The following is a 16,499-nucleotide window of genomic DNA, read 5'->3' as shown; positions in this document are numbered from 1 at the left end:
TGCAAAGAAAATACAAATTAGGACTTTTAATTCAGTTCTGTACAGTGGCATATTGCTGCTTCCCTGGTTGCCATATAAAAACATGGATTCTCTCTTTACATTCTCTAGTACAAGCAGGAGAACTCCAGTTACTGATAACGGAAAGCACTGATAACGGAAAGCTCTCAAACATTTTGCCAACAGAAGAGAGAGAACATGTTGATGAAGAATCAAAGAGGGATAGGGCAGATCAAATACACATCTATTTACAACTCACAGATCTATTTTCAAAAGTTAACTCACACATCTACTGGTATTTGTCACTCTACAGACTGTTGAAATGACGGCGCTTGAAAAGTAAAGCATCTTACATAATAGTCTGTTTAACATATACAGTATATTAAACAATACCACGTTCCTTTGGAGCACAGTGATGGCAAAAGTGGCCCTAAACCACATTTATATATGCATGTATGCATTCCTCTCTCTTTTTTTTTTTCTTGGATGGGCGAACTGGCCACGCTATCTGTGGCTTACTTAGCAACGAGGAAAAGGTCTATTGGCTAGGACTGTGCATGCCATACTCGACAGTGAGCAACTTATCCTCCAGATGGCTGACTAATCTCTCAAATGAACAATTTCTATTCATCTTGTCAAGTAGTGTTTGCTGGGCCTCGAACAAAAGCATCTTTAAGCTTCTATCCGTCTTCCTATCATTATCCATACCTCTATATTGAGATTGGCTTCACCTATTCACTGTCACTGTAAAACACATAAGGAAATGCTTAGGTTTCCAAAAAACTGCATCTTATAACAACCATTACCAAACTAAACACATTAACACTGTCTTCTGCATTTCACCAGTAGTAGTCTAATATTCAATGAGGTATTTCAGGTAACACATCATTCTATTTCACATAGGCATTGAATCAACCCTAAAGATGAAGACGCTGTGGGCTTTGATTTGGTGTTGCTTTGCCTTTCCCACATAACTGGGAGAAAATTCACATCTTTCCAGTTTTTTTGGTTTATTGAAAAAAAAGATAACACTAGCCTTTACTTTTATTTTCTGGCTACTTCTCAAAATTGTCATTTGTACGATTAGTGGCGATAGGGGAACCTACAATGCTCACATCACAGATAACTACCACTGACTCACTAGGATCTAAATAGTTTTATAGTCCCAAGCCAAAAAATAGCCTCTCTCTCAACACTGGGAGTGCAGGTGATGGGCTGATGGCATGCCAGCACTTTTTGAGAAGTGTTTGGTTCTACTATGAGGTCAATCACGTGAACATAGTGACACATTTAAGAAAAAGAAGTTTTCTAGAAATAGAAACTTGACTTTATCCTTTCCAAAGGCAATTGGAAGAGACTGAGAAGCCTTTTTGCTGGTCTCTCTCCTGGTTACACCACTCTGACATGGGCAGCTCCTTGATGTGCTAAGGGAACACAGGTTCCGGGGGTGCCATGTGAGAACTTGTCACCACTGGAAGCCAGCGCCTGGCTTATCTCTTATTTTTCTAATAAACTAGTCTATTTCACCTTAAACTGATCATTCAAATGTCTTACCTTAATTTGTTTCAACCATCCCCATATGCATTTAATGCTAATATGCAAAATGGAGAAAAAAAAAAAAGGCTCTGAGTGGGACGGAAGCCTCAGTGTGGTTGGTGCCCAATGCAGGCAGCGCTGGAGAGCGCCAGAGCACAGATCCACGTGCAGACAGGCAGCCTCTCAAAAATCCCACTCACTGATTACGCTTATGTTTGTTTTTAGGTTATAGTACTAATCCTTTGCTATATATGCATCTGATAAAAGTGCATTTTGTAAAAGACAATCATCAACCTATGATATGTCTTCTATACAAGAAGATAAATCAAATGACCCACCCCTCATACAAGGGGAAGCACTAGTGCATGTAAACACAGCATTGGACTGAGCTGGTCTTTCTGAAGAACACATTCTAGTACCAGAATATGTCCAGTGGACACTGCTTTGTCCCCCAGAGTATGCTTGACACTGAACTTCATGTAGCTGTGGAGGACCGGAGTGTCGCTGCGAACAACAGGGAAAGAGTTCTTCAGAAGGTGCCAACCAGCTCCCCTCGAGGTTACCAGTAACACAGCAAGAGTTGGTGGAGATGAGGGCGCTCTACAGCACTGCCTAACAGAGACTACTAGCTAAAAGGAATGGATGCATACAACTTTCTGAGCTTGAACTAGATTAACAGGTATATCTGGTGGCAACAGAATTTGTCTCAGAGAGTCTTCTAGGATGATTTTATGATTTCCTCTTCTCCAAAAGTGATGTTTGCTTAAATGTGTGGGGGAGTGTATCTTTTTAAAACATGAAAAGTCCTTAAAACATATTTGCAGGTCATTATATTATTGATCCTCATTTTAGTAGAGTTTTAAAATATCCCAAAGGGGGATAAATATTAATCCATCCATTGAATTTCCTTTTCCTTTTTTTTTAATATTCTGATTTGTACATGTAAAACAATGCACGCTTATGAAAGTCCAAGCTCCTGTGGTGACCTTGACAAGTCCAAGTCAATTCCTAAAACAGGCAATGGTAAAAATACTGAAAGATGCTGTACCACATATAGCCTGACAAAAATGCAAAAGACTGTATGAGAAATAGCCACGTATTGCTGAGCGTCATTTCCCTGGAAACAGCTTCCTCACGGCCCTTGGGAGGTGGAAAAGCCCCTAAAAGACAAGACAGAAATATTAACTTGTTTTACTGTGGTGGTAGGTGTCCTAGAATAAAAGTTGAACATTAGTTTAACTAGAGTTTTTTGCTCTTGTTTTCTTTAAAGCATCTTCTGTGACTTCTTGTTGCTCTTAAAGAGAGATATCATTTGAAATACAATTTTCAAACCGCTAAGCCTTTTCCTGCCTTTATTCTCTGGCTGGTACGCTCCTCCTCCACCTCAGTGAATGGCAGGCTCCTTGCATTCTTCCAATATCAGAAAAATACCACCCATCTAGTCTCCCCTTCCCCCGTCAGTCACTCTTATCTCCGTGTTTATTTCCTTCTTGGCACTTTCCACAATCTGTATTGATTGCAATCTACCTTTTCTTTTTTCTACAGACTGGTTTACTCTCTGTCTCCTGCTGGAATATAAGCTGCATGACAGAAGGCACTATGGCTGCACTGTTTTCCACTGCATCCCTATAGATTTCCACAATGGCCAGGACACAGGATGTGTGACTCAATTAAATAATTTCCAGGGAATTCCCTAGCGGTCCAGTGGTTAGGACTCTGTGCCCTCTGTGCCAAGGGCCTGGGTTCAATCCCTGGTCGGGGAACTAATATCCTGTAAGCCATGTGGCGAGGCCAATGAAAAAGAAAATATTTCCAGAATAGCATAATTTATACTAATTCTTCTATTTACAAATTAAATGTTTTTGCCACAAAAGGGGTTGTAAATTTCTGATATTATTTTCAAAAGGCAATATGGTTTATGGAATATGTCTTAATAATAAAAAGGAGAAACACAAAGTAAACAGATGTCTGTAAATTCTCTTCTGGAAAGGAAGGCTAGACACTTTGGAGCAATACTACCTAAGGTCATCCTGAAAACACTCTTCAGCATTTCAAATAGCCTTTGTCCTTGCTGATAATCCCCTACTATAAGCTGATTCAAGAGAGGATTTGCTTCTCACAAACAATTTACAGAGAACGCTTTTAAGTTTCAAGGTCTGTTATACAAATAGCTTTCTTAAAAAGAGTTTCTATTATTGTTGCTACTATTTAGGCCAAATATCATAAAGAGATTGAGATTGAAAAAGAAGACAGATCTTGCTGGCCTTTTAATCACTTGATGCCTTCTTAGATATCCATCCTATCTCATCTTGAAAGAAATTTCTAGAGTAAGACCAAGGAATGCACACAGCAGAGAGAGGCATCTTGTTCAACTAGTCTTACTAGGAATTCTAATGGCATACACAATGTCTTACTTCTGTCATATTAATATGCACTACTCCAAAGCCCCAGGGTCGGAAAGTTGAGGAAGGAATCCTATTGAGGACAAAGTGAAACAACCCTTAAACATAAAGAAAAAATCCTTAGAGGTAATTAACAGTATCAGCCTTTGCTTAATTAGTATTAGACCTTCTATAGTCTGATTCAATATCTACTTTAATTCTGTACCAAAAAAGTCTAGGTGGGAAGAAAATTGGGCCTCTACTAATCTAAAACCCCATGGCTATTCTCAGGCCCAGGACAACTTTCTCTTCATCTTTTTATCCCTATTGCAGGGTCTAGAAAATAGACCCATGGCACAGCTAACTGTGAAAGCACTTTGGTATGCCTGGTGTTCTACCAATGTTATTTCCTTCTTTCCTAACTTCCTTTTTTTCCTCCCTCTCCCCTCCCTGCCTCCTAGGTCTTTTTCGCTCATTGTAGTTGTCACAGAACGTAGAGAATATTGAGTATAGAAAAGGGATCTTAGGGTAAATGTCTCCCTAGGAGAAAAATGTAATAAGGTTATATCCATGAAAACTTAACATGTAAACTTTATCCCTCCATGTAAAGAAACGAATAAAGCTCGTGCAAATGCAGTTATTGATTAATTTGGCCGCACAACATGCGGGATCTTAGTTCCCCAACCAGGGATTGAACTCACGCCCCCTGCAGTAGAAGTATGGAGTCTTAACTCCTGGACCACCAGGGAAGTCCCTGAAAATGCAGTCAAAAGTGATCTGAAACAACTGTATGGTGACGGTATCAGTCAAACAATCAAGTACAATGCCAACACATGAATGATATTTGCCGTCTCATAAAACAGACCATATAATCGCAAATGTATGCTGGCCGTCTTCCAGACTGTGTACTCTCTTGAACTAGATCCATTTATACAAGGGATACTCACCATTTGATCTTTCCACACTGGCTGATGAAGAGCCTGAATAAATTTCACATAAATTTGTCTTTATAAAAATTCTAAGCTGAAATTCTTAAACACAGAAATACTGTGATTCCTTTAGGGTATCTGAAGAATCGAAAAATGGTTATCTCCCCTAAAGTACATCTTTGAAACTATCATAACATCAGGAACATGTATAATAGGACTCTGTGTACCTGTTTCATAAAAATGTGATAAGAGGTCCTCTTTTTCAATAAAACGCTGATAGAGCCAGTCAGCAAGGTTATCAGTCTCCAGGGGTATATCTTTAATTGGAAAGATCCTATCAAGAGTCAGAAAAAAAGCAAAAACTACTTTAATTCAGAAGTCAAAATCATTCAGAACCACAACTTAGCTTTAGATTATCCTATATCTACAAATAATTATTGAGAAATACCTGTCTCCCCATGTTTGTAGGTTTAAGTAGGAATGGTTTTCGGAACAGGTGAAGTTGTTTTTTTTTTTTTTTTTTTTTTGCGGTACGCGCGCCTCTCACTGTCGTGGCCTCTCCCGTTGCGGAGCACAGGCTCCGGACACACAGGCTCAGCGGCCATGGCTCACGGGCCCAGCCGCTCGGCGGCATGTGGGATCTTTCCGGACTGGGGCACGAACCCGTGTCCCCTGCATCGGCAGGCGGACTCTCAACCACTGCGCCACCAGGGAAGCCCAAGAGTTTTCTTTTTTATCATGAATAAGAGTTGCATTTTATCAACTTTTTCCATCTACCAAAATGCTTATATAATTTCTCCCTTTATTCTGTTAATGTGATTAATTAAAGGGACTGATTTTGAATGTTAAACCGAACTTTCATTCCTGGAATGTATGGTCTCGGTATATAATATGATGCATTTAAAATATTTTGCTGGGTGAATCTTATATTTATAATCATGTAAGAGATTTGCCTATAAATTTTCCTTTCTTATAACATCCCTGGTTCAGGTTTTGGTATCCAAGTTATGCTGGTCTCATAAAACAAGCTAGGAAGTATTCCCTCTTTTTGATGCTCTGAAATAACTGCACTTAATGTCCTTTAATTTTTCTTTTTAATGGCTATAGGATCTGAGATAATGTCCCCTTTTTCGTTCCTGATATCAGTAACATGGACCTTTTTTTCCCCCTTGATCAGCCTTGCCAGGAGCTGATCAAGTTTACAGTGTTTTCAAAAAACCAATTATTTTTGGTGTCATTATTCCTTCTATTGTATGTTTTCTATTTCAGTAAATTCTCCTTTATTATCCCCTGTCTTCTACTATCTTTGGATTGCATTTACTTTTCTTTTTCTAATTTCTTGAGATAGATATTTAGATCGCTGATTTTCAATTTTCTTCTCTTCTAATGGAAGCTTTTAAGGCTATAAATTTTCCTCTAAACACAGATTAAGGTGTATCCCATACATTTTTATAGATCATATTTTCATTATCATTCTGTTAAAAATATTTTCTAATTTCATTGCAATCTCTTAATACACGGTAAACATTAAATTCCTCTACTCACTATTGATGGGCAGTTTCTCATCTTTTGTTATTATAAACAATGTTACAATGAATAACACCGTGCAAATGTCCATTCATATGTGTATATCTATAGGATAAAACTCCAGAAGTGAAACTGCTAAGTCAAAGGCTAAATGTGTTAGTAATTTTGAAAGATGTTGGTACATTGTCTTCATAAAGATTATACCACTTTATACTAGCAATTTATGAGAATGCCTCTCACAGAAAGATTTTTAAGCTGGAGAATAATAAAATCAGAAGGCACTGATTTAGGTATAGAAGATGGCTAGCAGTGTTTCACAACTGGGATATGCCAATTTGGGGACACATTCTTGGGAATCCATCTATGAGCTCTCTTTAAGAAAACAGATTATGTTTTCATTTTAATATTAACCTTAATAAAAATATTCTGAATCATAGATAAACATGTGAGTAAGTACTGCCATGTGACTTTGGTGCCTATGTTTATAGTCATTTTGGCACAGTGCAGTACTACTTTAAAAGGCCAGAGAAGTTAATGGGGGGCATACTTAAGAGCAAAATCTATTCTTTCACCTCTTAAAAGTCACCTCTCCCTGTGATCTTTAACATCCATTACAATAAAATGAGAGAGGGGCTTCCCTGGTGGCGCAGTGGTTGAGAGTCCGCCTGCCGATGCAGGGGACACGGGTTCGTGCCCTGGTCCGGGAAGATCCCACATGCCGTGGAGCGGCTGGGCCCGTGAGCCATGGCCGCTGGGCCTGCGCATCCGGAGCCTGTGCTCCGCAACGGGAGAGGCCGCAACAGTGAGAGGCCCGCATACCGAAAAAAAAAAAGAAAAAAATGAGAGGAGTTCTGCTTCTTGTAATTGTAGAGTAATTCATAGGTAACAGTTATAAATTCTGGACAAAATGCAAAAAGTAATTGGTGGAAGGCACTGGAGAGTGACTAAAGGCAGGCAGATTGGAGCAGAGTCAACACTTGGCAGACAGGAATGGCACTGGTTTTCCAGTTTTTATAGCTTTTAACCTGAGAATAGTTCCCCTACGTAAGTCTTACTGGTTGAAGAATCGGAGGACAGAGATTAGGGTGACCATAGCAGTTGTAAAGTGAGGAATCCCAGAAAGAAGTAAGCACTGAGTGGGAGCCACGACTTCTGAGTACAATCCCCACTTAGATCTCTGGGTAACCCTTGAACTATGTATGTATGAGGCAGACTCCAGCAGAATAAAGCCAGCGGACACAGGGAGATGCCCAGAGCTATGCAGGAAATATAACTATTCAGGAAATTTAATCATTTGTTTATTTTTCTTTTTGCCAAATTAAATGTCCTTAATATTTGGATTTTTAGGAAAGTCAGTTAACATCATCCTGATACTAGTGGAATGTTTTGTTTGTTTGTTTCTTCCGTGGAAGTGTTTTTTGTTTTTTTTAAAATTGTAGTATAGTTGATTTAGGGAATGTTTTAAAATTAAAAATTAACAATTTAAACTTAAAAATCAAATTTTATTTTTTAAATGAATGGTATTACTGACTTTTTACTTTTAGATAATTTAATACTGTCTTAACACAGTTTTGTAATATAAGTAGTGCTCTTTAAACTATTTACCTCTACCACACTAGGTACAGTCCAATGGTTTGGGAAATTATTTGTATTATTATAATTTTTTTTTTTTTGCAATACGCAGGCCTCTCTCACTGTTGTGGCCTCTCCCGTTGCGGAGCACAGGCTCCGGACGTGCAGGCTCAGCGGCCATGGCTCACAGGCCCAGCCGCTCCGCAGCATGTGGGATCTTCCTGGACCGCGGCACGAACCTGTGTCCCCTGCATCGGCAGGCGGACTCAACCACTGCGCCACCAGGGAAGCCCTGTATTACTTTTTAACCTCTAAAAATATACTATTTCTATAAATATAAAAGCAGGTCTAATCAACCTAAGGATAACTAAGAAAGAACCATAGAGATAAAGAATATCCTTGGGCTTCCCTAGTGGCGCAGTGGTTAAGAATCTGCCTGCGGGCTTCCCTGGTGGCGCAGTGGTTGGGAGTCCGCCTGCCGATGCGGGGGACGCGGGTTTGTGCCCCGGTCCGGGAGGGTCCCACGTGTCGCGGAGCGGCTGTGCCCGTGAGCCATGGCCGCTGAGCCTGCGCGTCCGGAGCCTGTGCTCCGCAGCGGGAGAGGCCACAGCAGTGAGAGGCCCGCGTACCACAAAAAAAAAAAAAAAAGAATCTGCCTGCCAATGCAGGGGACAAGGGCTTGAGCCCCGGTCTGGGAAGATCCACATGCTGCGGAGCAGCTAAGCCCGTGAGCCACAACTACTGAGCCTGCGCTCTAGAGCCTGCAAGCCACAACTACTGAGCTTGCGTGCCACAACTACTGAAGCCCACGTGCCTAGAGCCCGTGCTCCACAACTAGAGAAGCCACAGCAATGAGAAGCCCGTGCACAGCAACAAAGACCCAATGAAGAGTATGAATGAAGAGTAGCCCCCGCTCGCCACAACTAGAGAAAGCCCGCGCACAGCAACAAAGACCCAGCCCAGCCAATAATAAATGAAAGAAAGAAAGGAAGAAAGAAAGGAAGGAAGGAAGAAAAAGAATTTCCTGATTTCCTGAAATAGTACTTAAAGCAGCTTTATAAGGAGAAAAGTGACATTGAATATAAGGCTGAATTAATAGAGGAAGTTTGGGTTTACCAATTAAACTCTTGAAAGAATGTGGTGAGGTTGGTGAAATACCTATTGCTTTAAATGGGGTGAGTGTGGGAGTGGGGCTGTGTTTTAACCGAAAACCTACCCTTCCATTCGCCTAGAGCAGCTGGGACATTCTCTTGCCTTAGGAGGCAGCCAGGAGGGCAGACCAAATGCTCCCTCAAGAGCAGTCTACCTCTATTACTCTGATTCCTTGGTCACCATGGGATTAAAATATTAAAACAACTAATCTTCTAATATGGCAGAGTGTCAAATGTACTGAATACCAGTCCTCTTGGAATCAAATAAAAGGAGTTCTTGTGGGATATAAATAAATAACAGAAACAAATCTTTCCAATACCAATAGCTATCCAATGAAAACTTAGCTCTTAATTTTCAAGAAATAAAAATTATTATCAGTAATCCAGAATGTGCTCTTAAACACAGAGTATTCCACCAAAATCCACAGTATTAGATTTAAGAGCACTAGATAAATTATACTTTCAAAAAAAAGATATAAAATAATGCTTAGCTGGCACCTTATACATTCTCACTAGAATTTTCATGCCACAAAGACTCCCAAACGTGAGCTAACAAACACCATGGCTAAATCCTCAATTCAATTATGTCAACTACATATTAGGAGCTAATAAGCACTGAAGAAGATAAACTGTTTGTGCTTTCTAAAACCTAATAACCTAGCAGAGGGATCAGACAAGCAAAAAGTCTAAAATCAGAATGTGGTAAATGTTAAATAAGGAGTTTAAACAATTTCTGTGTAAGTTTAAATGAAGGGGTGTGCATGTCTACTTATGACATAGGCTACATGGAAAAGGCATCACTTGAGCTGTCCTAAAAGAGTCAGTAGGATTAAAAAACTTAAAACAAATTTTTAACAGAGTAACAATATGCATATAGCTTTCAAGAATCAGAGCAGTACAAGGTTCACAATGAAAAATAATAGACTATTTTTTCCCTCGTCAGATCCCTGTTCCCCAGATACAACCCCTTTCAACTTTCTTTTGCTGTTCACTTCCACATTGCTTATAAACATGCTAGACTGTCCAATTTAAAGTGTATTCATTGACTTCCTACTAAGGAAGATAAGGATTTGGCTTTCTTCTACCTTTGTCCTCTGCTCCTTTGGCTTCCTCCTCCTCCTCTCCTACAGATAATAATTCCTCCTCAGTGCCAACGCTGTCCTTCATAACTATGCTTATTAGTTTATGTTCTATTTATTTTCTTGTGTGTCTGTTTCCTCTATCAGACTGTGCTATACTCATCTTTGCATACCCATGTGCACATCAGTGCCTGCTCCTTTGTGGGAACTCAAGTTTGCTGAACTGAATTAAATGCAAAGTAATCCGCCAGCATAAAACATGATGAGGTGCCATCTGGAGACAGCCACAATACCACAGGTACAGTTAACTGACACCACCAGGGCTGGTATGACAAGAATAACTCAGAAATGCGGAAACTGCTTGTCACCAAAAATAGATTTATGGACAAGAACAGATCCTGTCAAATTTAACGTATCAGAAGATCTCCCAGCACTCAATTCCCAGAAGTTTTGCTTTGAGCCATCGTCCTTAGGTAAGCTGCTCAGGCCTCATCCTCAACATTCTAAAACAATATTTGTAGCTTCCTCCTGCATCCACTAGAAAGGTTTAAAAAAAAACCCACTCAGCTATGTGAAAAAAAATTTCAGCAACTCAGATATAAACTTTTTTCCACTTTAATAGAGGAATAAACCAAGGCTCTAAGGTAGCAAACCTAGGGTCATATAGGAGAGAATTTTGAGTGACTTTTTAAGGTTTCTGTAGAAAGGGAGATGGCAAATACTCAGCACCTAGACTACTGCTTCCCTTCACAGTCAGGGACAATTGAGCCTGTTACGCCTTCCCCTTGAGTCCTGCTCCTTGGAAGAGTCAAAGCCATAGCAAACTAACATGCCACTTGAGGGCATAAACAATGAGATGGCATTGTTTACACCACAAATTTATTTATTGTATCTTTTATCGTATTACATCCTTTGAGACACAGATGCTTGCGGAATGAACTGAACTATCCAGTAAGCAAAATATAAGGTTGGTATATTTGCTTAAGAGAATCACTATTATGTTTTCCATGAGTCTAATGACGTTTAAAAATTTTTCTTAAGGCTTTTTTTTTTTAGAGTAGTCTAAGGTTCACAGCAAAATTGAGGGGAAGGTACAGAGATTTTTCCATATCTCCCTAATGACTTTTAAAATAATTTTTATTTTGAAATAATTTCAGACTCAAAGAAAAGTTACAAAAAATAGTACAAAGAATTCATATATATGCTTCACCCAGATTCCCCAAATATCATTATTTCCCATATTTACTTTATCATTCTTTTTCTCCATATATATATTTTCTGATGCATATATTTTCTGATATATGTATATATATATATATATGTATATATATGATCTTTCCTCAATTTTTGAGAGTAAGTTACAGATGGTGTGCCCCCTGAACACTCCCATGAGCATTTTCTAAATACAAGAACAGTCTCTTATATAACCATGCTGCAATGATCAAAATCAGGAAATCAACACTGATACTATTACCTAATCTACAATCTACAGATTTCACTCAAATTTTGCCAAGTGTCCCACCAATGTCTATAACAAAAAAAAGAAAAGAAAAAAGACAGAAACAAAGGAATAAAGAAACAAGAAAAGAAACAAAAAAAAAAGGTACCATGCTTTAGGAAGAGGAGAATAGCAGTGAAATAAATAACACAGGGTGAAGTATCAATATCAATAAAGGGAATCTATTTTTTAACATCTTTATTGGAGTATAATTGCTTTACAATGGTGTTAGTTTCTGCTGTATAACAAAGTGAGTCAGTTATATGTGTACATATATCCCCATACTCCTCCCTCCCACCCCTCTAGGTGGTCACAAAGCACTGAGCTGATCTGCCTGTGCTATGTGCTGCTTCCCACTAGCTATCTATTTTACATTTGGTAGTGTATATATGTCCATGCCACTCTCTCACTTCATCCCAGCTTACCCTTCCCCCTCCCCATGCCCTCAAGTTCACGCTCTACGTCTGCGTCTTTATTTCTGTCCTGCCCCTAGGGTTCATCAGAACCATTTGTTTTTTTTTTTTTTTTTTAGATTCCATATATATGTGTTAGCATACGGTATTTGTTTTCTTCTTTCTGACTTACTTCATTCTGTATGACAGATAGTTTTCTCAGAGTATATGGCCAGTAGTGGGATTGCTGGGTCATATGGTAGTTCTATTTTTAGTTTTTTAAGGAACCTCCATACTGTTCCCCATAGTGGCTGTATCAATTTACATTCCCACCAACAGTGCAAGAGGGTTCCCTTTTCTCCACATCCTCTCCAGCATTTATTGTTTGTAGATTTTTTGATGATGGCCATTCTGACCAGTGTGAGGTGATATCTCATTGTGGTTTTGATTTGCATTTCTCTAATGATTAGTGATGTTGAGCATCCTTTCATGTGTTTGTTGGCAATCTGTATGTCTTCTTTGGAGAAATGTCTATTTAGGCCTTCCACCCATTTTTGGATTGGGCTGTTTGTTTTTTTGATATTGAGCTGCATGAGCTGCTTGTATATTTAAGAGATTAATCCTTTGTCAGTTGTTTTGTTTGCAAATATTTTCTCCCTTTCTGAGGGTTGTCAATAAAGGGAATATTTAATAGGCAAATATACTCCAGGTAAGAAGTAATGAAATCTGAGCTAGGCTATTGCATTGAAATAAAAAGAGGGAATAGAAACAAACATTGCAGAGGTACCTTTCACAGGAAATGGTGGCTGGATTTGAGAAAGAGGATAAAATTTTAAAGTGTAAGAGTCAAAGAACTCCAAAATTTTTATTCTGGGTGAGGGCAGAATGATGTCACCATAAACCCCAATTGGAAAGCCAGGAGAAACAAGTTGGTGTGAAGGAAAATGAGTTCAGTTCTAGACATACTAGGTTTGAAGAAGCAACAGGGTATCCAGGTGGAGGCAAGGAAGTTAAGTGAGGATTTGGAACCCGGCAGAAAGACTGAGAGCTAGAGGTACACCTACAGAGGATCCACTGCTACATAGTCTCCTATTATGGACTCAACCTCCACAGGAAAAAAAAAGAGGACTAAAAACAGGCTCCTAGAGAAGGTCTATACTTAAGTAATCTCTGTGTGTTTGTGTGTGTATTCCTGTATTAAATGGAAGGTTAGACAAAAAGACCTAGCTAGCCCTTTCTACTTCTCAGATCCAATCCAATGACTTTATGTAACTAAAATATAAATAATGATCAGTGAGAGTTATGCTTAACCACTATTCACTTAAAATTTAAACTCTAAGAATTTTTTTGAAAATTTGGGGGACATAATATTTCCAACAAAACTTAATTAGAAAATGAAAAGCACTTTTTGAATACCAATGGCAGGCATTTGTCCTTGACTCTAGAGAAATCTGAAAGTGAAAAAAGACATGGTGAGCCCCCAGAGGGCCAACAAGGTGGGATAGAGCACTTCATTTCCAAAGCTTATTATGTCCAGATTCATATATTGAAAAATGACTTAGCAAATCAGATTTTAGGTTATGTCTTGGTTCTATGTTAACATTAAAAATTTCTTTCATGTATATCTATAACTTCTTATAAACATTTAAGAAGAAATTAAGCATATCTTCTAACTAGAGGATAGAGATTTTATCTTATTTGAAATGATGATTCACCTCTTTCAAATCTTCAACTTCATTACAGAAACACAGAATTCAATCCATAATACAGTCAAGCCTCAATTAAGACCACTTATTTAATACCACCAGCATCCTGAATGGTGCCAAATTAAAACGCTTGTTTTCTTAAAGAAAAGGGAAAACAACTGCTGGGGCAGAAAAGAAAAAAGAACCTGGGGGTGGTGAACATAAATAAAATCAGTCAAGCAGAACTAAAAACTTGAAGATTAAATTTAATGTGTAACTTTCCATTTTCCAACTGGAAGCTTTGAATAGTGACTTATGACTAAAACATCCAGCTTTTTCCAGGGAAAAGCTAGGGCCCAGAGGCAAAGCAATAGAAAACAAGAGATGACAAGAAAAGCAGACAGGAAGAAGAGAATCAGAAGTAGAGGTGAAATGAGCAATAATTGTAAGTGCTGATAGACAAAAGGCCCATAAGAAAAACTGAAGACAGGACAATGTTTCCTTCTCCTGGGGAAAAAAGCCACTTTTAGTTCAAGAGGCAATCTAATGACCTCACTCCCAGGTAAGTAATTTGGGGGCCAGGGCTGAGGGTGGTAAACCTCTAAACCGGCATCATTAGTACCTGTGTATACCACTTAGGTGTGAACCACTTTAGTGTTACTCACAGTTACTGGGAAAAGGTGACGTGAAACCTCATTATGTTGAATAACTGATTTTTACTATATTAATTATATTCTACTTTATTCTAGATTTTATACTAAAAAATTATTATAGAAATTTAAGCCTCACAAAAATTATGGATGAAACACTAGAATATGAAAATCTAGATTATATAATTTGAGCATTTCAATACCTTGATTTAAAGGGGTAAAATCTATTTGGTATCTATTAAATAGTATGCATTTTAAATGTGAACTTATTAAATTCTTATAACTACCTGACAAAAATGCTTTTGTTGCAATTACTCAAATGATTATTAAACCAAAATTCTAAATTGTGGGCAATTTCTTTTTTCAATTAATACATTCACACTGTAAAAAAAAAAAAAAAAGGCCTAAAATAGTACAAAGAGAAGTAAGATTCCCTCCCCAGAGGCATTCACTGTCAACAGTCAAATACCAACCATCCAGCAGTCACTGCGCTGCCTTTTTTGGGGGGATGGGGGGGGACAGGGGAGAGGTAGCAATTACTTTTTGGATTTTTAAGCGCTGCATGCCAAATATACAATTAAATTATAACTAAGCCTTTATTATACTGGTTTTTAAGATGCCTCTCAGTTTCAGAGATGTTAACATGTGAAAAAACATGTATCTTAATGGGTGAAATATGGTATATGATGTCTCGCTGATTGTGTTTTTCAGAATTTAAATGCAGTATCTAAGAAGTAACACTACTTTATGGGATGGGCTTCAAATATCACCTTTATAACTGTCAACTATAAGAAATATAATTAGAAAATCATCAATCATACACATGTTCCCAAGTAAATGTGCTGGCTTTTCTAATCTTTCCATTGATCTGACCCTGCCCTCATACCACACTGCTTTAATTACACTAAGCCTTGACATCTGGCAGGAAGAATTCCTCTGTCTTGTTCATCTTCAACACTATCGTAGCTATTCATTTATCTTTACTCTCTCAAATGAATTTTAGAACCATTTGTCAAGTTTCCAGAAAAACCCTCCTGGATTCTGATCATAATCCTCCTGGATATAATGTATTTGCAATTATGTTAAATTTATAGATTAATTTGGGAGAACTGACATCTCTGTAATTTTCAGCCTTCCCCTCTATGAACACAGTATCCCTTTCCACTTATTCAGGTCTTTTATGTTCTTCGATGCAGTTTTATATTTTCCTTCATAAAAGTCTTCTACATTTTTTCTTAAGTTTTATTGGTAGATACTTTATAGTCTTCTTGCTTCTCAGATAAGTATCTTTTAAAAAATTACATTTTCTATTTATGTCAGTAAAAAGGGATAATATTGATTTTTTTCTGTGATGATTTTATATCAAGATTGCTAAACTCTATAAATAGAAGGTGAACTCAGTTTCTCGGGTTTTCTATGTAGACTATTGTGATGGTTAATTTTTTTTCTTTTTTTTGCAGTACGCGGGCCTCTCACTGTTGTGGCCTCTCCTGTTGCGGAGCACAGGCTCTGGACGCGCAGGCTCAGCGGCCATGGCTCACGGACCCAGCTGCTCTGCGGCATGTGGGATCTTCCCGGACCTGGATACGAACCCGTGTCCCCTGCATCGGCAGGCGGACTCTCAACCACCGCGCCACCAGGGAAGCCCTAACTTCGTTTTTATATTTGAAAACTCTAATGGTTTACACCTATGAAAATATGTTACCTATTTACTTCCAATGGATATATAATTTGAGTAGTTTTCCTCTTTAAAGGCAGGCTTTTGTGGCAATTGTGATCTTCCTTGGGACCAACTACTCCCTTAGTAACTTAGTTGCCATGTGTTGAGATCTTTGACGAGGAGATAAATGGCTTATAAAGCAATCAATTCTATCCAGGTCTTATCAGCATCATTTTTTGATATGAATACCTATACACATTTACCTCAAACACTTTAAAAAAAGAAAGGTCTATATTAAAAAAATCTCAAGGAGCTGTTGCAGAATATTCAATAAATGGTTTTGCTGTTGTTCATGCAAAAGACATAGGCATATTAAAATATTAAAAATTTGGAAGTGTAAGTCATTGCTAAATTATCAATTCAATCATTTAGAAAATCTTAC

The 16,499-nt window shown here is 38.3% G+C and overlaps 1 protein-coding gene across 1 annotated transcript in view; it reads right to left on the bottom strand.

The window, feature by feature from the left end:
* Window positions 1-2,460: 2,460 nt before the first annotated feature.
* The window catches only part of LPGAT1 (lysophosphatidylglycerol acyltransferase 1), a 63,317-nt gene continuing 49,278 nt past the window's right edge, over window positions 2,461-16,499 (bottom strand). The window contains exons 7-8 of the mRNA XM_065892507.1: window positions 5,071-5,177; window positions 2,461-2,693 (exon numbers count right to left, since the gene is read on the bottom strand). Coding sequence (XP_065748579.1) covers window positions 2,542-2,693; window positions 5,071-5,177 — 259 coding nt within the window. The 3' untranslated portion in view covers window positions 2,461-2,541. The remainder of the gene's footprint in view (window positions 2,694-5,070; window positions 5,178-16,499) is intronic.

Source organism: Phocoena phocoena, chromosome 1 (genome assembly GCF_963924675.1).
Source record: "Phocoena phocoena chromosome 1, mPhoPho1.1, whole genome shotgun sequence".
In the NCBI taxonomy this organism is placed as follows: Eukaryota; Metazoa; Chordata; class Mammalia; order Artiodactyla; family Phocoenidae; genus Phocoena; species Phocoena phocoena.
The sequence above is the reverse complement of the archived record's forward strand: the minus strand, read 5'-3'. Positions and strand labels throughout refer to the sequence as shown.